Source organism: Parasteatoda tepidariorum, chromosome 3 (genome assembly GCF_982258835.1).
Source record: "Parasteatoda tepidariorum strain Cologne lab strain chromosome 3, Ptep-v5.0, whole genome shotgun sequence".
Lineage (NCBI taxonomy): Eukaryota > Metazoa > Arthropoda > Arachnida > Araneae > Theridiidae > Parasteatoda > Parasteatoda tepidariorum.
This window is the reverse complement of record NC_141757.1, coordinates 60022998-60044796: the sequence shown is the minus strand read 5'-3', so window position 1 is coordinate 60044796 and position 21799 is coordinate 60022998. Positions and strand designations below refer to the sequence as shown.

The 21799-nt window shown below is 30.3% G+C and overlaps 1 protein-coding gene across 3 annotated transcripts in view; it reads right to left on the bottom strand.

The window, feature by feature from the left end:
- Positions 1–21799, bottom strand: part of LOC122270011 (papilin) — a 169026-nt gene that overhangs the window by 24286 nt on the left and 122941 nt on the right. For 2 of the 3 annotated variants that reach the window (XM_087159396.1, XM_043045710.3), the window contains exons 3-16: positions 20261–20439; positions 16860–16920; positions 15855–15957; positions 14056–14189; positions 13284–13407; positions 12341–12421; positions 12085–12257; positions 9551–9683; positions 7711–7837; positions 6827–7034; positions 5089–5268; positions 4822–4995; positions 2507–2686; positions 677–818 (exon numbers count right to left, since the gene is read on the bottom strand). In XM_087159396.1, the coding sequence (XP_087015522.1) occupies positions 677–818; positions 2507–2686; positions 4822–4995; positions 5089–5268; positions 6827–7034; positions 7711–7837; positions 9551–9683; positions 12085–12257; positions 12341–12421; positions 13284–13407; positions 14056–14163 (1630 nt within the window). In that variant the 5' untranslated portion in view covers positions 14164–14189; positions 15855–15957; positions 16860–16920; positions 20261–20439. Of the gene's footprint in view, positions 1–676; positions 819–2506; positions 2687–4821; positions 4996–5088; positions 5269–6826; positions 7035–7710; positions 7838–9550; positions 9684–12084; positions 12258–12340; positions 12422–13283; positions 13408–14050; positions 14190–15854; positions 15958–16859; positions 16921–20260; positions 20440–21799 lie in introns of all 3 variants that reach the window. The other variant, XM_043045711.3, reaches the window with a different exon arrangement.

Sequence of the window (21799 nt, the reverse complement as noted above, 5' to 3'; positions counted from 1 at the left end):
GTAAAAATAAAAGCCACATGCTAGAGAGAAATTTGCTGTCATTGTTTAAAGCAAACCAAGCTAGCAAAATCTTTTACTAATTGCCAAGAAAGTAACATATTCCAATGTTTATTTTATAAATACCTTAATTTACTACAATTTTTTATCACAGTTGCCTGGAAATTAACTCTATATCATTGCATGATTTATATCACTTTGTTGCAGCAAAGACTATTCTGTATTTAAAAAATTTTCATGGGAATAACAATTTTATACATATCAAGGCATTAATACTAATACCAGGAAATGTGTTGCCAGAAAGAGTATATGTCCCTCTCAATACGTAGAAATGTCTAAAAGACCCTCTCAATATTTTAAGACCAATAAAAAAAAGTTTCAAATTCTTATCAATTTAAATTCCCTAATGTTAAAAACAAGAGTGAAAAATATATTTTTTTGCCAGTAAATAAGCACATTTAAGAACATTTTTAACTTATGTGTGTAATTTAAAGAGCTATTGTGATTGTAATGAAATTTAGTCTCCCTCAAAAATTTGGGGTCTGTGATGCCCATGACTAATACCAATAGAAGACTATCAATTTTTCTTTTAACTTGAGAAATACTTTTATAAATTAGTATCCAACATATTGCTACTTAATTAGCAAGAATAAAATAGTACCATAATTAAAAGTAATACCTTCATCACAAGGATGCATGTTACAAACTTGAAAATCAAATGGCTGTTGTTGAATATTGCATTCATCATGAGGCACAGCTTTATTTTCAGACAAACACATCACTTTACGTGTTTGTTGTCCTCCACCGCATGGTACAGAGCACTAAAAAAGAAACTAAATGCAGTAAAACATATCGAAAACCTAAAAATCAAGTCTTGGAAGAAAAAAAATTTTTGCTTTAAGAATCAGTGTTTGAAATTTAAAAAAAAAAAGTTTTATTAAATTTCTTTTTTTCAATTTATTTAAGTAAATTAAATATGAGGATTTATGACATCATACCTATCTGGATGAACCATATCATAAGTTAAAATAAATATTTAATAAAACAATATTCATTTCACACTAACTTATATTTTATTATGAAATGAAATAACAAAGACTTTCATTAATTTATATACAACTTGGACTTACCTTAGATTATCCGACACTTTCAGAAAAATCGGTTCAACATTAAATCATAATATTGCTTTCCTGAACCAATCTTATGGTATAAAGTTGAATATCATGCAGATTATTTTAGGCGAATTTGTCTAAAAATCGTCTTAACTATAACCATGTTTCTGTCTAACTTGAAACATATAGCATTATGTGATCAAGTTCATGATAAATTAAAATTTTTTAATAACACATGTCAACTCAGCACTGGACTAATGTTGCAGCAAATCAGTAAAATATGATAGTTCAGCCATAAAATTGCATAATTAAGTTTATGATATTTTAAATTGGTTCATTTGGTTAAAATAAATAACTTGGTTCAAAATGGCACAATATAATGGTTACAAGAAATTTGAACAATAGCATAGTTCAACACAAATTTGTAGCAGTTTGGGCCGAATAACCTAATTGTTACTATTTTTTAAGAACTTTTCAATTTTATCTGAGCTAGGTTTGTTAAATAGAAAAAAAAAACTAGCATAACTTGTTTGAAAGAAGCACTTTAATCTGAATAATAATAACTAAGAAAGATAATACATACACATTATACTGCTAATAACAGTGATTTTTAAAGTTTGATACACATTTAGATTTTACAGTGTTTTCACTACAGCGCGAGAACGCGAGAATCTCGCATATTTTTTTCTTTTCTCGCATTAAAAAATTATTACTGCGAGAAATTCGCGCATTCTATAAATCAATTTCAAAATTCGCGAATTTCTCGCATTTTGGAAGAAGCTTCGAATAACGCTATTTAAAATAAAATCCGTTTCACTTTTCTTCCTGGATCTTCCATTATTTTCAACATTTGCTCCGTTATCTAGCTTCCTTATTTACCAGTATTGTTCAGAACCTTTAAGAACAACAGAACTCCTTTCAGAACACATTTCTCTGCAACCACATGTTTACCGTAGGTAAGGTTTTTTCATGTAAGACGTTCAAATTTTTTATGCACTAATGTAAGATGGACAAATACCTAGTAAAGGCAAAATCTTCTATGATGATGCAGCAAGAATATTCAATGCTTTAAAAAATAGAAGACGTTCAAAATGTATTATAATAAAAGAAATGATTTTTTTTTCAAGTCTATTTGTGTTTTTTTAGTTTTTAGAAATCTCACTTAACTTTCTGAAATCTCACCCTGTTTTTGAGAAAGGGTGAGAAATTCTCACCCATTTTTTTTGATGATGAAAACACTGATTTAGCTATATAAATAAGAAAATGGTCACTTTCTACTTAAAATTAATATACAATATTTATGCACGCTAATTTACATTGAATATGCAAAGATTATTTATAAAAAATTTTATTGCATACTTGAATTACCAAAGGAAATACTTTAAATATTACCATACCCTAGTCCAAGGTCCTGTAAACCAAGCACCATGACATTTTTTGCCAAAACAATCTTCATGGGCTTGCATTTTTTTTGAATCATGGCAAAAGTGATCTTCAACTTTATGAATTTCTCCACCTTTCCAAGAGCCACAAAACACTGTCCTGGATTTCATACCTTTACCACATTTTGCTGAACACTTAAAGAAAGGGGGGGGAAACACATTATTCTTATGCTTATGAAAAATGTACATACTATAAAAATTAAGCTTTCTAATGCAAATACAATAAGTAAATATGCAAAAAAAAAATTATAAATATAAATTATTACAACTGCAAATGACTTTAAGGTATACTTAGGAAAGACTGCAAAGTGCATGAAAAATACTGTAAAATTAATGCTATTATTTTTAGTTAATTTTTTATTAATTTTACAAATTATTAAAATTATGTGCGTTATTTCAAATTAACACACATAAAATTGGGAACATAAATCGACCAAAACATATTATTTTACTTTGTAAGAGTGGAATATGTATTTATAAAAGTTGTGAAAAATAATTATTGAAAGCAATCTCCTTAACTGTATACTTTAATAGTATGGTAATGTTCAGCTGTTCTATTGATTACTATAAGCCATTAATAAAATTTAGAAGCAAAGCATTAATTAATAATTATTTATTTCAAATTATTTTAAAAGCTCCACATTTAAATTAAACCACAATTCTAAACGAAAAAGTTTTTATGAAAATATTATTCACCAGTTTTTTTTTTTAACAGTGCATTATTATTAAAAAATAATTAATTCAACAGCCACCCTGATTATTACCAAGAAAGCAATACTTTGGAAGACTTGAAAATAACCACTTGCCACCAGCCATATGGCAAGTCAATAAAAAGAAAAATGTTGCGACTTACGTTAAATAAACAACCAGTCACTTTTTTACATTGTTTTTGTTTGTTTTTTTAAAAATTGTTTGTTGATAAAAGTACATCAAATTTTCATTTAAATGTCTCCATTCAAAATTTTAATTCTTTAGAATCTATCGATTTGAGATGGAATGATTTATGTGGAAGGAGAGTTCTTTAACAATTAACATACTTCAAAAATGCAATGTATACATTAAATGTATTTCACCACCCCAAATACGTTTAAATAAAATGCTTTAAAGTTATTTTCTCATATATTTATATTATTTTTATTGTTTAATTTCCTTTTTATAGCCATAGATTGTTACTAATGTAAATGTTTTTAAAAATATAATTTAATCCAAGCAAAGAAAAAAAAGTTTGCAAAGTGACTATTAAATGGAAAGGACCCATTGATATCGGTCACAGACTCATTAGGTTTGAGGAAAACGGGGCTAATAAGCTTTCAGACAGAACTGGCCCTTGTCTACTAGCTGAAAATTCAATTTTTCAGTTCTAACATGGGGTAGCATTTTTGTGAGTGAGACCTTTAATTTATTTTATAACCAGGGTTGAGCAGCCAATATTAATGAGATTTGCTACTATCTCAATGTTTAAATCCTTCAACTTGTAATTTTGAAGCTATAAACTAGAAAACTGGTTAAACATAGGGCAAAAATTAGCCTTTACGGAGGACTTTTTTAAAGAAAGTAAATCATATTTGCATTATTCGAAACAGAAAAAGTCACATGGTTTCGACTGACAGCAAGGGGATCTAACCCATCATGCATTTGTCACTGGGGGTATTTTTTTGTCAACACTGTATTCACTGTAGCCCAAAGTTATTGGCAAATTAACCAGTCATCTCCAGGATTTGAACCTGGGTGACCATAAGCCACCCCAGATCTTGTTGGACCTTAAGGGATTATCCATATGATTATCCATATAATAAGTTAGCTGATAAAAGAATATTACAAAAATTAAAAATGGGACAAGAAAACCTTATCAAAACATGAACGCTGATGGACATATTTTTTTACGGATCAACTCGGAATCATTTTTCTCTTAATGACCAAAAATGTTGTTTCTAACAAATCAAACATTCATTAACAGAAAAAAGAATATAAGAAATGTACGAAGTATTGGGATATAGAGGAGAAAGGTGGATTTTATGCAATTTTGGAGAAAATATTTTATGTGCATACCCTTATAAAAAGGTACATAGTTCCAACTCTTCAATTAAGTTCTTGTTATGCTATTGGCATGTAAATGCTAAGGATGATGCATTAACCAAACTTAGTATCACTGACCTCTTTTTTTTCAATTATTGTCCAAATTTCTAATTTATGAGTGATTGCCAAATTTATGATCCCTTATTTTTTTTCAACTTTCAAATCGAATATAATTATGATCAATCATATTTTACCTCACTCCATTCAGAGGCATGCCACATATGCTCACAGTGCACATGATTTGGGCACAGTTTTTTCAAAGTAGGTTTATTTTTGCCAGTGCACATCTCATCATTGTGAATCTTTCCATCTTGACTGGCACAAAAGGCTTCTCTAGATTCCATACTCAAACCACAAACACCATCACACTGCAATATAATGCATACAATGTTTAGAATGATAAAATTAATCGCACAAAATTTAAAAAGATGCACAACATTTAACTTTTATAAATCACTTACCCCACTCCATTCAGATACAATCCATTCTGTCTCCTCACAAGGTCTTAAGACGCATTGCTTTTGGACAGCTGGTCTTTCCTCTTGACAAAATTCTGGATTTATATTTTTCTCCTGCTCACCAATCTTCATCACACAAGATATGTGCCGTTTCTGCAAGCCTTCACCACACAATTTATCGCACTATTTGTATTAAAATGCAATAATAATGTCAATAATTAAAGGAATAAATAATATTTATAATAATATACAGGGTGTTTTTTAATGGATGTACTTAATATATATTTTATGGAATCTTTCAAAAAACTGATTTAAAAAATATTCACAAAAGCTGTCATAATATGTTAGTTTTGGATAGATAATATAACATGCACTTATAATTGATGAGAATTTCAAAACATAAAGTAAAATGTTAACTGATAAAAATATGCAATGTTAAAAATTTACAATAAAATGAAAAAGTAATGATACTAGACTCTTAGTACTTTCTACTTTTACCTCCATAAGGAATTCATGTACTCTAGTGAATTTATTTTATGTCAGTGATTTCTAAGAAAATTACCCAATTTAAAATATTTTTCTACAGTTCTCTGTAATCAACCATCATTTCCATTATACTCTAAAAAGCCACTTGGTTATGTAATTACACAAGTTAGAATTACAAGATTTAGAAACATTTCCCCTTGATTCTTCTTGGTTGGAACTCTACCAAATGTTGATAGGTCATTTGTGGCAACTGTGTAAAAGTCTGGCTGGTTTTGTAAGCTTAAACATTGGAGCACTCTTAATGTTTCATAAAACGAATGCTCAATAGGATTAAGATTTGGGGACTATGAGGGCCAACAGTGCCAACACAAGAAAATGAAATCTTAAACCAATTCTTTGAGTATGGCATGGTGCATTATCCTGCTGAAAGTGTCCACTGGAAGTGGAATAAAACATTAGCACTATAGTCAGCAATGAATAACGATATTTAGATATGACTTATTCTGAGTATCATGTACAAGAAATGAAGGCACAAAAAACGTTTTCTCTATTTGCACCACTTTACACTTCTAGTGGAAATACTAAGACGCAATAGCTTATTTGTAGAGTGTGCATATGTGACCTATTTTTGGTTGAGAACTTGAAAATATTTATTAAAATGGATATCGGTGAACATCCTGCAAATTGAAAACTAAGCCTTAACATTCTGCTTACGATGCTTTGCCTGATAACATCTGTTATTCTGGTTCATCAGTTGTACCGGTCATTAGCAAAGGCTTCACGCATAAACCTTAGCATAGAGGTATAAAAAAGCCTTTATCTCTATAAAGCTTCATTGCTATCAACTGAGGGTAATGTATTTTTTTTTTCTCTTCTTTTTTGGAAAAAAATAGAGAATCTTACTTTCTGATATAACTTTACTTTCTAGCAAATAAAAATAGGATTCATAATGAATTTTAATCCATTTCCCCCTCAAATATAAAACAATATATTCACGCTTAGATAGTTTATTAGATTACAAAAAAATGCAATAAAAACTACTTGCTATAATAAAATATACTTCATTGTATGCTATATTTTAAATATTGATCTACTATAAAATATGTCATTAGTATTGTTGTTATAATACAAAAACTGAATTGTTGCACAAAACAGCCAGCATAAAAATGTTTCTATAATAATATTAAATTGAGAAAAACTGACTCAGAGTGTAAATTTTAATAATCAAAATGGTACAATTTAAAAATCTGCTCACTTCAGACCATGCTCCAACTTTCCATGCTGGACAAGGGTCGTCACTACATGCCCGAGCATACAAAGGCTTATCTCCTTCTTTGGATAAGCACTCAGAATCAGGTACCACAACTGGCATTCCATGGGCAACTCTTTGACAATGAACTTGCCTGTACTGTACACCACCTCCACATGATTTGGAACATTCGTCCCACACTGAAACTTGCCAACTAAAAATAGTAATTTGATTGGTTTTCAAAATTTTATTTCAATAGCAAACTAATATAAGTTGATGCAAGTGTACACTGAATATTTAATATTTTTAGTCTATCAGCAATGTATCCTATGATGCTATCCAAGCATCAAGCTTGTAAAAGCTTGATGCATGGTGCTTCAGCTTGTTGCTTCATTTCCACATCTTGTGTGGGACAAGTAAACTTTACATGCTGTTAGTTTATTTAAGTTTTTCTTGTTATTTTACTTGTTTACTATTTTTTATATAATTTTAAACTTTTAAAACTTAATTTAATGTGTATTTTTAAACAAGATCTGCATTTTTCAAATAGGAATTCGACAAAAGAAAAATATATTTGGAAATAAAACCAAAGGATTTAGGAGGAAAAATTTTAAAAATTAGGACTTGGGCAAGGACTTAGGCCTTTATTTTGAACTTTATGTTGCTCAAAATATAAAATATTTTGTCAAAAATAAAATATCTTGCTTACACAAATTTAAACTAATTAATGCCATCATTAATAATATGTTAAAATATTAGAAACCTAAACTAAAAAATGCATTATTAAAGCATTCAGATATTGAAAAAACTTAAATTACATAATGATACAAGTTCAGTGATAAACTTATTTATTAATGAAACGTTACTAATGAACAATTTTATTTACTTACTGAGCAGGGCATGGCTGATGGTTGCAAGTCTGATTAATAGGTGGCTTTGTATGAGAATCACAGAGATAATCAGCTACAACTTCATATGAGTTTGATGTCGCACAATTAACCCTTCTGGTTTGTAAGCCTATAAATAGATTATAATGCATTTCACTAATGAACAATTACTGAACAATGTTTTCACTGGTATGAGAGGCTGTTAAAATTAATGATATGCAAATATTAGTCTGAGTATAAGATAGACGGTCAAACTTTCAGTCTGATCGCAAAACGTTGTGAGTTAAAACTAAACAACTTGAAAATTATTTTAAAAGGTGGCAGTGAAAATGCAAATAGTAAAGAATTAATAATGATATGCTAAACAATTTTCATTCGCTTGATAGACCATTCTTAGTTAACAGCATTTTAAAATGACTAAAAACTTTTAGTTTTAATCGAACTACACCCAGTAGTTTTAAAAATATCCACCAAAGTGCTAGCAAATGAATTCTTTTTATTTTTTATAGTTTGTCATCAGTCTGCTTCCTATTAAGAGCACATTAAAATTTTTACCTTTTAAGAAGCCAACACTACTTCAATTATAGCTTTATTTTAACCTTATTTTCCTAAAAATATACAGTGAACAATGCAACTCTAGGCTCGTAAATATACAGCGTGTTTCAAAACCAATGCCCTTATTATATATTTTTTCATTCTTATCAAGAATAAGTTTTTGAAAGTATATACATTAGGGGTTAAACTTAATGAATCTCTACTGAGAAAGGCAGGACTACAGGCATTAAAACCGGTCTGATAGCCTGATGAAACTTAACTGTGTTTTGAATTATCACCTTTCTATACTTCTGTTTCCTTTAGAAATTAAGATGTTAATGTTGTTAGTCCTGCTTTATTCAGTAATGATAGATGAGATTTCGATTCTGTTTTTGTTTCTTCTTCCCTTAGATATTAATTTGCTTTCTCTGCTCATCAACACTTCGTTGTATTCATTTTTAAATGTGAAGGGCAGTTATAATAGAATACCCTGTTTGCTTAAAAGTCTAATAAATAGTTAATATATGAAGTGCATTTTATCGAGCATTCATTAACTTTAACTTTTGCTTTCCTGTCTCATAACTCTATTCTTACTTTTCAAAATATATTGAATATAAATGAAAATAATGTATGTTATCTGATTCCTTTCTTAAACATTTTTAAATTTTTTCTTATACTTAATATTTTGTAGAAAACATAAGATTCTTGTAGAATCTTATGTTTTAAAATTTAATAAATTAAAATAAAAAGAATTTAAAACTAAAGAAAGAGTGTATTTATTTGATAATCACATTGAAAAAACAATACTGTGTTGATTTTTATTCTAAACTCAATGTAGTTTAGGATTGTTTTTTTTTACTCTTTTTATAACAAGAACAAATAGATACTTCTAAGGAAAAAAAGAGGACAGAAAAGCTTAAGAGGATGCTATACAGGGGGAGAAATCTCTTATGGCAAATTCTCTTTTACCTGCATAAGTAATTTTGTATTAAAGGGCAGGGGAAGAAAAAGTGAATTCAGGTAAACTTAGAGTAAATCATGAAGTCATTGCAGTAAAAGTATTTTCAAAATATCAAAATGCAAACAAAATATGGGAGGATTATGCAGCGGAGAAGTATTAACTTGACCTAGATTGACATGGTCATGAAACTAAAAACAAAAAGGATATGTTCTAAAAAAATTAAAATTTTGATATTTCAAAGTTTTCAGAAAAATAATGGATTATATTTGACATTTAAGGTTTTATTTGTAAAATTAATAGAAATCTTCTTTATATAAAATAAAATATGTACTTAAAAATAATACCTACCACCACCGCAGGTACTACTACAAGATCCGAAATTGGAATAGACCCATACATAATTATCAGGTTGAGTATTGCTCACTCCTAGAGGTAATGAATATTCGTAGCTGATACCCATATTCTTTTGCTGATACAAAAGCTGAAACAAATGGTATACTCCTAAGTGTTGCACCTTATAAATTTTTTTTATATATATATATATATATATATATATATATATATATATATATATATATATATATATATATATATATATATATATATATATATATATATATATATATATATATATATATATATATATATATATATCATTTTACAGAAAATCTTTAAGCCATTTCAATCTTTTTAAAATTAATTCATTATCTTGAGCAGTTGATGAAACATGTTTGAAAATATAGATTTGGAAGGATATGATGAAGGATAAAATTTTATGAAATCTCACAAGATAAAATTCTTCAAGTATGAAATATTACAAAAAAATCTAAATTCTAATTATTGTACTGAAAAGATTTCAACACCTCACGTTACATTTATGAATATACTGATTCCTTATTAAAATATTGGGTTAACCCATTAACTCCTAATCATTAAAAGTAGTAATGAAAAAAAAACTCTGAAAAAAATGGTATTGTATATCTGTTAATACTATGATTATAGGGCCGGGATAGCCTGGTCAGTAGGGCGCTGAACCCATGTTCGTGGGTTCGAACCTCGCCGGCCGAAGACTCCCCGTGTAGTAAATGGTGACTGATGCACGTTAAATCTGTTGAGTCGCAAAGTCCTCTATGTTCCCATAACAAATCAATACCTCTGGGGGTACTGAATTGGAGACTGATCGTTCTCTGATTCAGGTCAAAATTACGATCTGTGGATGTACCAATGGGTCTGCCCTATAAACGGGTGTGACGTATGGGTGTGGCAGAAGTCGAATTATTGGCCATAGATGGCGCCACTGGAAAACAAGAACAATCGCACCCCTTTGCCTTAACAGGCATATGAAAGCAAGCAAAGCTATGATTATATTTCTCTCTATTACCTACCTCACTGTGACTAAGTGACCATTGTGACTTCAGATCCAAATAAATTTATGTTTCATGTTGATGTAGACTGAGTTATCTTTTTTTTTTTAAATAAATCCTAATAATGAAAGACTTGTGCTACCATTATTTTTTTATTGCAAAAAGCAACACTCTTTTCAAAAAAACGGTAGGCACAAATGGATTAATGTTAAATGCAAGAGAATCTCTGAGAGATTGCAAAGTTGTATGTAGGAAAATATTATTCCTATCGTGGCAATATTTTGTTTATATGATATGTTATCGATGCTAAATGTTATCCTAGCACCATAATGCTCTTAGAGAGAGTCTAAACTTGCATGTACAAAAATAGTAAGAATTTGCTATCCCAGCAATATTTTATTAATGTGATATTTAATTCATGCTAAATGCTATCCTGGCACCATAATCTCTTTGAGAATGTTCGTGTTAGCACAAAAATACTATTAATAACATCAATGTTATTTAACATCAATGATCCACAAGTGTATATTTATTTGCATGTGAAAGTATGATCCAAGTGATTATCTATTTTTCATAAAGGCTATTTTAAATATTAGTTTTACATGATTTTAAATATGTTATTCCTGTTAACACAACACTGCCCATACTGCAGCCACAGGGTCATTTTCATTGCATCCATTGACAGATCGGAAAAGATTTGCACCCAACAAATGCAAAGATTTAGTTGCTTTTGAGCCGCGCTTCTTAACTAAACTAACGTTAAAAATAGTTTCTAAGAATCGCTACGAACTACTATTTTTTTGTATCCCATTACTCACTACACTACTTTCTTAAAAAAGTAGCATGCTGCACTAAAAACTGTGAAAAAAAGTAGCGACTACAGTAGTTTCTCTACTTGTAGTGCGCTCATTCTGACCACTGAGCTCTGATAATATGCTGCTGTAGTTCATTTACGACGCACTAGAGCAGCACAATGGGCTATTGGCGACTGTCTGGGAAACATCCCTCAGGATGATCCGAAGACATGCCATCAAAATTTTGATCCTCTGCAGAGGGGATGGCACCCCCGCTTCGGTAGCTCGACGACCCGCACGCGAAGTCGAGCACTTTACGGTAGAACAGTTTAACGAGGACCAGTGCCGAACACCCTTGATCCCTGCACAGACTGATCCAAGTTGTCATCTACCCGCACACTGACAGCAGTCAGTGATTCTTCACAGTCAATCTTGACTTCAGTGATCTGCTGGGAACCGTGTCTTAACGATCAGTCCACTGCAGGGACTCTGATAATATGCATTTGTCTATACTTGATTTTTCAATTTACATTTTTCTACTACTTTGCTAAATCATTTTTGAAAAAAGCATAAGCTGGCAAGTATGCTGTTTCTCAATGCCTATCACAAGGATTAATATGAATAATTAATTTTTATATTGTCATACATACCAAAAATCATTATTAAGAATTATTAAAAATCATAATTATTGAGAATTGTTTTTCTATAAAAAAAAATTACTTACAGAAATATATATGGGTTCCGTAGTAGGTCCAGTGGCATGAATATATTCTAATCCAACATACCCTTGAGGTATTCTTTCATAGTAGAAATAAGTACCTGCATATTTCATCTTTCTAGGAAATTCAATTTGCCAATTTCCATTCAAATAGTAATACCCAGAAGAATTTCTAATAGCTAGAAAAATAAGAAAATAATGCTTAACAATAAATGCTTAGCTTCTTCTAAAAAATAAAGGAGAAAATAAAATGATACCCTACATAAATAGTTATTTGTTGGCTGTAATTCCTTGACTTCAATTGATGTAGCTCCAACCGGTATTAATATGATGTCATTGTAACCTGAAATTAAATTAGTTATGTATCAATCATTATCATAAAAACTCATGAAGATTCAAAATAAATATTTAGAAAAATAAAGAAAGTTAATATATTTTTTGTTCAATTGATAGACATTGTTTTGACAATTAGCTAAACAGTTTGAAAAATTAGATATTTGAATGTTATATTATTCATTCAGCATAAATTTAGTTAACATTTTCCTCTGTCGGAAGTTTTTGATGTTACAAATAAAAATTGGGAATTAATAAGAGAAATGAGATGTTAAAAATATATAAAGGAAAATTTTACAGATAAAAGAATAATTCAATATACTAAGTAAAATTATATAAACATCTGTTTTTTAAGAGAGAGAAGAAATTTAGATAATATGTCAGATAATACATTTTATATAGTATTTTTTAATTGAGCGAAATCAAGTTTTTCTTTTTTAAATGACAAGCAGACAAAAAAAAAAACATTAATTATGAGTATTCCATGTTTTATGACAGTAAAACTTGCAATGTTCATAAAATAAAATCCAAAGTGTATGAATAAAAAAATATCTTGTTTTAGAAATAATTTTTAGAATTTCATTTGTTAATCATTTGTCATTATTATTTGAATATGGTTTGTTTCATAACTATAACGTTTTAGGACACTTTTAGATTAGAATTTATCAGAAAATTTAAAACACTACCACATAAAGCAAAATTAATATCTTTCTCGTAAATCATTCTCTTAAAAAGAATTCTAAAAAAAAAAATTTTTATAGAAATTTATGAAACAAACATTTCATTATTAAAGTATTAAAACTCTTAATTAACATATCGACAAATATAAATTTTTAATTTATGATAATTTTCGTAGGAATTGAGAAACTTACCTACTTGTAGGTTTAATTGGTCAAAAATTCCTTGAACAGTTTTACAGTTAGAACCATCCCCACCACATTCTTGACATTTATCTTCAACAATCTCAGAGCCAAGCATCAAGTCGCATCCAACAGCCTATTTTAAAAAGACACATTTTTTATAATTACAAATATAAGAAAAATTAAAAAATTTTCAATATTTTTCAAATTAAAAATTATTCAAATATTTTTATTAAATATATATATATATATATATATATATATATAGATATAGATATAGATATATATATATAGATATACATATATATAAATAATATTTCAAAAATCGAATTCCACATATCTCTCCATGAATTACACTTTCTTACAGACTGATGATTCAAAATTATGATTCATTCGAGAATATGATTCTAACTTAGATTTTATCATCTATCATTTTAGTAAAATTGTGAACACGCAGATCTTTTTAACAGTTTCTATAATTTATACATTTTTTTATTAAAAGTTTTTTAATAATAAATGTAAGCATATAAAATATACACTGAATTTTTTCCATTTTTTTGGTTAACATTTTCTCACCTTGCGATAAATTTTTAACATCACACTTTAAAATTCATGATCAACTCGAGATACTGTTAAATATTGAAGAATCCACATAAAATGGTAATTACAAGTAAATAATATTCTAATGTTCGAAATATCCCATTATACATCAACTACACACAGCATAATTGAAGTTATAATATTAAAAACATTTCTTTAAATATAAACAGTACACTGACTCTACCATGCAAACTCCTTGCACACAAATGTCATTAGAATCTTCTCTACATCTTGTACCATCCACAACTGCTTGGGAATGTCGATAGTAAAATTTATCTCCTCCTTTTGGCATACAATTAAGTTCACATTCATTGAACCCTAAATGTACAAAATGAAAAAGTTACATGACACAATAAAATGCATTAAGGCACAGTTAAAAAGTGACTGACAATTTAAAAAATCAATTAAAGGTATGAGGAAGAGCTAAAAAAAAAATTATGATTAACTGCAATCTGTTTAGGAAACTAATTATTCAACTCACCAAGTTTTTAAATTAGTTATGAAGCTCATCAACAAATGACATTAACGATTAAGTAAGACAAGTTTTTAAAAGTAATTGTTATATGCAGGAACATTGTGGTACAATTTAAGGACCAAATAAAAAAACCTCTTTGCAAATATTTCATTTTGAATCGTCTGGCATGCAGCAGAAAGCAATTTTTTTATAGGTTGTGTTTTAATGTTAAGCTTAAATTATTTTTCCAGCAGCTTCATCTATTGACAAGCATTGTAGATAATTTTAAATTTTAGTGGGATTAAAATATTGTTTCCAGAGCAAAAGGCAGTGAATCATATATTTCTGTTTTGTTCTATTTCCATAAACTTATTTTTGAAGTCAGCCAACCAGGTGGCCGAGTGGTTAGCGTGTCTAACTGCGGAGCCATTGGCCGCTGGTTCGAATCCTGCTCAGGACATGGATGTTTCTTACTCTCTCTGTGTTCTATGTCCTTTCCTCTTTGTGTGAATGTGACCCGCCCTATAAACAGGTTTGTGGTTGTGTCACGTGGGCGACGCTGCTCCACCGCAGTGGCTTCGCCGCAAGTGACCACTGGGTAACGAGAAGAGAGTAGCAGTTCTGGCATTTCTGTGGCCAATGGGACAAACCCCAAGTGCCCGCCATTAAAAAAAATTAATAATAAATTTAGAAGTCATCAATCATATTGGTACACCCAATACATAGGATATCTATACGGTATTGAGGTTAATATATTACAGTCTAGAGGTTGAGGTAGTGATAAAAAATAAATACTAAATACAACCTTCAACTTTTTTCAGTGTTTACTTTTTTGCAATAATAAAAAGATTTTAAAAAATGTGCTTAGTTCTTAAAATTAAAAGTAACTTATTTTTGAATAAGTCACTTTTGATTAAAAATGTTTTTAAAAAAAACTTTTAAAAAAAATTAAAACATTGAATAAAAAATTAGTCTAACTTTTAAAACCAAACACTTTGTTCTTACTGATATTTTCTTCAAAAAATAATATTAGTATCAGTACAAAAATATACAAAAATATTGCAAGCATCAAGATGTTGATGTGAAATTACTTCTCAATCTGCCTTTAAAAAACATCAAATCTGAGTTCAACAAATGTAAATCTCTCTAAAATGTGTTATATATTTTTAAAAAAATAATCATAATTGTAGTGCAGCTATTTTTTATTATCAAACAAAAAATAAGTCTATGTCCAAGAGTTCGTGGGTTCGATCCCCGCTGGCGGAAGACTCCCCGTGTAGTAAATGGTGACTGATGCATGTTAAATCTGTCGAGTCACAAAGTCCTCCAATGCTCCCATACCAAATCAATACCTCTGGGGGTACTCATCAAGAAGTTCCCTTGTCTTCTGGATTGGTTCAAAATTACAAGGCTACAGAGTTGAACACTAGTAGTCGTAAACCCAAAATTGGGTTGGCTGTTCAACAACCATTAAAAAAAATAAATCAGTTAGAATAAATGAATATACACAAATGAAATATAATTATTACCTTTCTTGTAAGGAATCCAGGTAAAATATTTTCCACCAAATGGTATGGAATCAAATTTAGCACACTGTTCTTCGCGGAAATCACGAGAACCCTCTGGGCAATCCTACAGTCAAAATTTTATTTCAGAATCAAAACAATCACAATCATTTTTAAGAGAAAAAAATTTCCTTACAAAAAAATTAAGAATTGGGGAGCTTCCTTAAAAAAAAACTCATACCTTTACTGCTAAACTGCCTTTTAATTTTATAATTTAAGTAAAGGTTCCGATTCCATTTCTTAATACTAATAATTTTTATTCACTGATGATTGTTAGTTCTCAACTCTTTTATTAGGTATTATTAATTGTGAAGTCTGTCAAAGCATATTTCAACGAATTTATTAATACTTGCTTCTGAAGGTCATATATCAATTACAAAAATAATACGTTATTGAACTATCGATGTAGAGTTGCATCTTTGCGGTTCCGGTAAAAGAAAGTAAATAAGATAATACGTACTTTTAATTTTAATAAGTTATCCATTCTTTTCATTTAAAATGTGTATTTTGTTAGCTTATTTGAAAACCCCGCTTTAAAAACACTATGAGAGTAAAAAAAATGAGTATCATACCAACTTCATCAATTGTATTTATCAAAAAAATGTCTGATTCTTCTATGTTATACTGATATTTCAAAAACCTATATTCCCAACTGACATTTATCAGTTATTGTTTTACTTATAATTAAAATAATAGCTAACAGAATAAAATACCCACGAAGTTTAAATGCAATTAGGTAATAAACTATTTCTTTTTACTATTTTTTTCATTATTTTTAGTGAAATAAATGAAAATGGGACACTATTCATATCTGAACAGTTTATAAATATCGTTCCTTACGAATTTAGAAACTGTGATAAGCTATTAAAACGTTCGTCTTTAACGATATTATTTAGATCTAGTTTAGTTCCAGTACTTAGATACTAATAATATTATAACTAATCAAACTTAGTTGGAGAACATAGTTACCTGAATATTGCATGAAATAAATCTCTTGGTGGGTCCTTTGCAAGCTTCAGTTCCATCATGACTTTTGCAGAAACAGAGAAAAAAATATGCAATTAACAATCATCAAAAATATAAAGTAAAGATAATTTATACCACTTATTCTTTTTAAGTAATTAAACGATAAACTAAACTTATATTCAAACATCACAAAATTCTTAGTTATTATTAAGCAAAAAGTATCAGCAGAATACAAAAGTTCAGAAGAAACTGCATAAGTAATGAAGTTAAATGCTTTGAATCATTAGTCAAAACCTTGGCCACCAGAGATCTTTGCTAGCCATAGTCAAAACCGTGTGATGTTTAACAAATCATCAAGTTTGCAAGCATTACATACCTTTCGGATGGAAAAGCTTTTTTCGTCCTTCGTTGCCTCAAATGCAAAAAACGCTGTATTATTTAGTTTAAATTTAACTTAAGAAAATTAGTCATGAAAAAAAAAATTTTTAAAAATATTGATCATTTGAAAGTCCTTTAAAGCAACCGTAAATTTCAAAATACATGAATACAGTAAAAATTTCGCGCTTTTAACGTGCTTCCAAAAATTAAGCACAGAGAGAAAAATGTTAAATCCTAGAAGCCAATTAGAATCGGAGAAACTGTAACTTATTCCAGAGGTACTAGAAAGAAGTAAACAAATATGTTATCTCAGCGGTTCCTAAAAGCTGTTCCGTGGAACCCTAGTGTTCTGGGGTAGAAAGACAGGGATTCTGACAGTTAGGATATCTTTAACCAATTATAATAATACTTATATTCAAACAATAATTCATAATTTATTTTATATTTCGCTTGTTTATATAAACTTCATTATGTAAAATGTGAAGGGGGAAAAAAGTAGCAAAATTTACAATATAAAAATTTCATTTACCCAGCTTTTCAATACAAAATGAATAACTAAATTCAAGAAAGAAATGCAATTTTTGGATAACAATTTTCATCGTTTATAACAGTTCTTTTATAAAAACCATAATTCAGCTTGATTTATTTTCAGCATATGCATAACACCAAGAAAAAATTCAAAATATTAAATATTTCATTCCTCATATTAAATTGTTTCACAATAGTTGTCATTTTTTTTTAAACGTTAATATACACAGTTGAATAACTAATGAACTTTTTTTTATAACTCCGGAGATTCCGCCTTAAGAAGCTCAATCATATGCTCAATCATTTAGGGTTCCCCGCTGTCTCAGATAACAGCCAGTCACTGTTTCACGTCAAAAAATATGCAGATTAAGCTGGCTTTGTGGAGGAACACAGAAGATGCATTTAAGTGCAGATAAAAGGTGTTTAAAGCATCTTTTAATCGTTCTTTTTTCTTTCTAATTAAACTTCTTTCCATGGCTTCCAGAAGACGAATGAAAGATTCCGAGCGTGCTGGCGTGCAGTCGGAGTCATTTAATCAGGACAGTCTATGACAAATGTTGCTATTTTCTTCGGCGTGCATCATTCCTTTACGATTAAGGGGGAAAAATCCAAACCAGTCAAATATTTATGCGAAGAACTGCGGCTGATATTTAAAGTTTACGATATCCCTGGGAGATCGATTTATCGCTGCTGTAGCCAAGAGGAATCGAAGAGCGACCTCCACAAGTGTGACTTCGATGGTAACAGCTGCCATTGGTGAGGCGATATCTGTCACTACTGTTTGCCGAAGGCAACATGTGAAAGGACTGTACCCCTGGGGACCACGAGTTGGTATTCCTTCTCCTTCCAATCCAGAGGCGCTAGGGCCGCGATGACCTGGTTGGTAGGGCACTGGGCCCATGTTCAAGAGGTAGTGGGTTCGATCCCAGGCTGGCCGAAGACTCCCCGTGTGGTAAATGGTGTCTGATCTACGTTAAATCTGTCGAGTCACAAAGTCCTCCATGTTCCCATAACAAATCATACCTCTGGGGGTACCGATCCAGGAGTTTCCTTGTCTTCTGGATTGGTTCAAAATTACAAGGTTACGGAGTTAAACATTCGTAATCGTAAACCTAAAATTGGGTCGGCTGTTCAACGACGGTTATAAAATAAAAAATAAAATCCGGAGGCGCTGGAAGTGTGGTGTTTCAGGGGATAGAGCGCTCGCCTCCCAATGAGATGAACCGAGTTCGAATCCCGGCGATAGCTGGTCGTTACGAATTCCGCATCCGGCTCTCATTGACCACAGTACTGAGTGAAATATTCTCAGTGGTAGACGGATCATGGGTTATAATCCTCTTGCCGTCAGGCTAACCGTTGGAAGTTCTCGTGGTTTTCCGCTCCATGTAACGCAAATGCGAGTTAGTTCCATCAATAAGTCATCCACGAAAGCAATTTTCTCCCAATATTGATCCAGCAGTTCCCCTGTCTTATGGATTGGGTTCAAAAGCACAAGGCTATGTCGTTGAACCTTAGCAGTCGTAAACAGTAAATTGGAATATCTGTTCAATGACGGTGATAAAAGAAAATCCAGAAGGGCCCGATTAAAGTGATGTTGTGAGCATGTAATTAGGACTGTATCTGATTGGAGCAACGTAATGTTCTCGGAGTCTACTAGATTTGACTTGCAACCCGATGACAAGCGTTTAAGGGTCTGGAGGGAACGAATCACGCATAGCAGGTCATAGAACAGCACCGAATATCACGCATTTCGCAATGGAAGCATCATAGCCTGAGCAAGAATTTCAATAGCATATCGCACTTACTACAAACGACGGCTGTCCGGTGTCAGGATGAAATCCTAAACTCTATTGTGAAACTGTACGCTGCAGCAGTTAAGTCCTTATATCGTTCTAATGGACGACAACGCAAGTCTTCATAGAGCTGCCAATGTCGACAACAATTTGAAGAGTGAAGGGATATGCGCGTATCACTTCCTCACTGGATCTTAATCAAATTGAAATTCTTTGGGATGCTTTTGGCCGAGCTGTTTGCTGTTGCCGAGCCTGCAGCCACCTCTCAGACTTTGAGACTACTCTAAAAGAGGAATAGCGATCTCTGGATTCTGAGGTGGTTGATCACCTAGTAACAAGCATGATCACACGCTGTAAAACTTGTGTGGAAATGAGAGATGCTTACATAGCATAACTAATGCGTTTTTTCTTCCACTTTTTAAATTTTAAACATAGTTTTGTGAATTCAATATTTTTTTTTATCATTGTAAGTTATTCTTTGCTTTGCTTCACGAATAAACATATTTGCCACTTTCCTATATCATTTTTGTCAATCAACATAGTACTTGTCTTTCTTTCGCATTTTACTGCGCTCTGCTCAACTTTTAGAAGTGAGTGTACATGTTAATCGTTCATTACTTTTAAATGTAGTGGTTTTTAATATCATAAGTGGTAAAAAAATTTCCTATTTAAACAAGGACAAAGGATCAGTAAAAAAAAATTTACTTTGTCACAGAACACGTCCTAGTCTGGAAAGCTACTCCTCCACCACACGTCCTAGAACAATCGCTTATATCACTCCATTCTTTCCAATGTCCCTCATCGTCTGCACTGGAATGTAAACCCACGGCTATGCTGCTGTTTGGAAACTTGTGATGTGTAACGTGTCGTTTACTATGTCGAATCTGTGAAATCAAATAATAACAACACATTTATAAAATACAAATAAAAGAAGCTAATGTCAAGAAAAACGTCATTTGATACATAACAATACAAAGTTTATAATTTAGATGTTTAGTTTCAATAACACCTTAAACCCTTTTTTTTTTTCAGTTTCATTCTTTGTGTTTAGAGGACTCTTTTGGAAATGGACCCTTTGAACTCTCTTCTTTGAGCAATTTCGATTTTTAAAAAAATAAACTTTTTTTCCTAATTTTTTAAAATGTACGAATAAAAGCTATGAACTTTTTTTTTGGTTTTATATTAGTTTAAAAAAATGCTTAAACAAATACTGAAAAAAAAAATTATTAATTTTGTATAGAAACGTAGCGAACCCAAACAATAATAAATAAATAGTAAAAAAAGCAGTTACGGTTTCACTTTTCTTGACTTATAATAAAACAAGAAATGCTCTAATATTAAGTGTTTAATAACCACCAATTTCAACCAATATATTTAAAAGAAACCTTGCAATACTTGAAATTATATCTCAACGCATTAATGATTACAAATTAATAACCAAATCAAAAAATTTTATCAAACACTGAGAAATTATTATCGAGGTCAATCACAAGGAAATATTAATTAAAAGCATTAAAAACCGTTAGATTACCCGATGAAATTGAAAGGGATAACTAACAACTACGACTTTTATACAGACTTTCCTTTCATCAGACAACCAATCTGGTTCCGGAGTTTTTAAGCCCTGTCTTCTCTAATCGATCTTAATACTGATTTGCTCTTTTTTTCGAAAACTATACATTAAGGGCGGTGATTAGCGAAAATTCTGAATACAAAATTTTTTGAAGAGGTTTTTAAACGGAAATTACATTAAAACAATCATATAACCTGGTCCTTGACAAAAACACCTAAATATTTCTTTTATCCTTTAAGTTCTTAGTGTCATGAAAGATTCTTATTTTTACTTTTTTATTTATTTATTTTATTTCATATACTTACTTATTTTTATTTATTCATTATTTTATTTTGTTTTTTTAAAAGAGCTAAACTGTATTGAGCTAAACTATGTAATTATTCTAACTTACAAAGCGTAAAGTTGTTTTTACATAAAGCAAATAATAGATTTTAATCAGATAATAATACTGTTTATATACAAACATAATTATGGAATATTTTTAACCAATATTTTTTCCAAATTCAAAGCAATTTGTTTTCCGTAAGCCAATGCACGGAAAAATTGTATAATAATTTTTCTACGGATATACGACATTGACATACCTAGATAAAAGTAAACATCATCATAAAAAAGGCTGGTTGGAAATTACCAAACGACTGATTATAATCACAACATACCTTTCGGCTTTC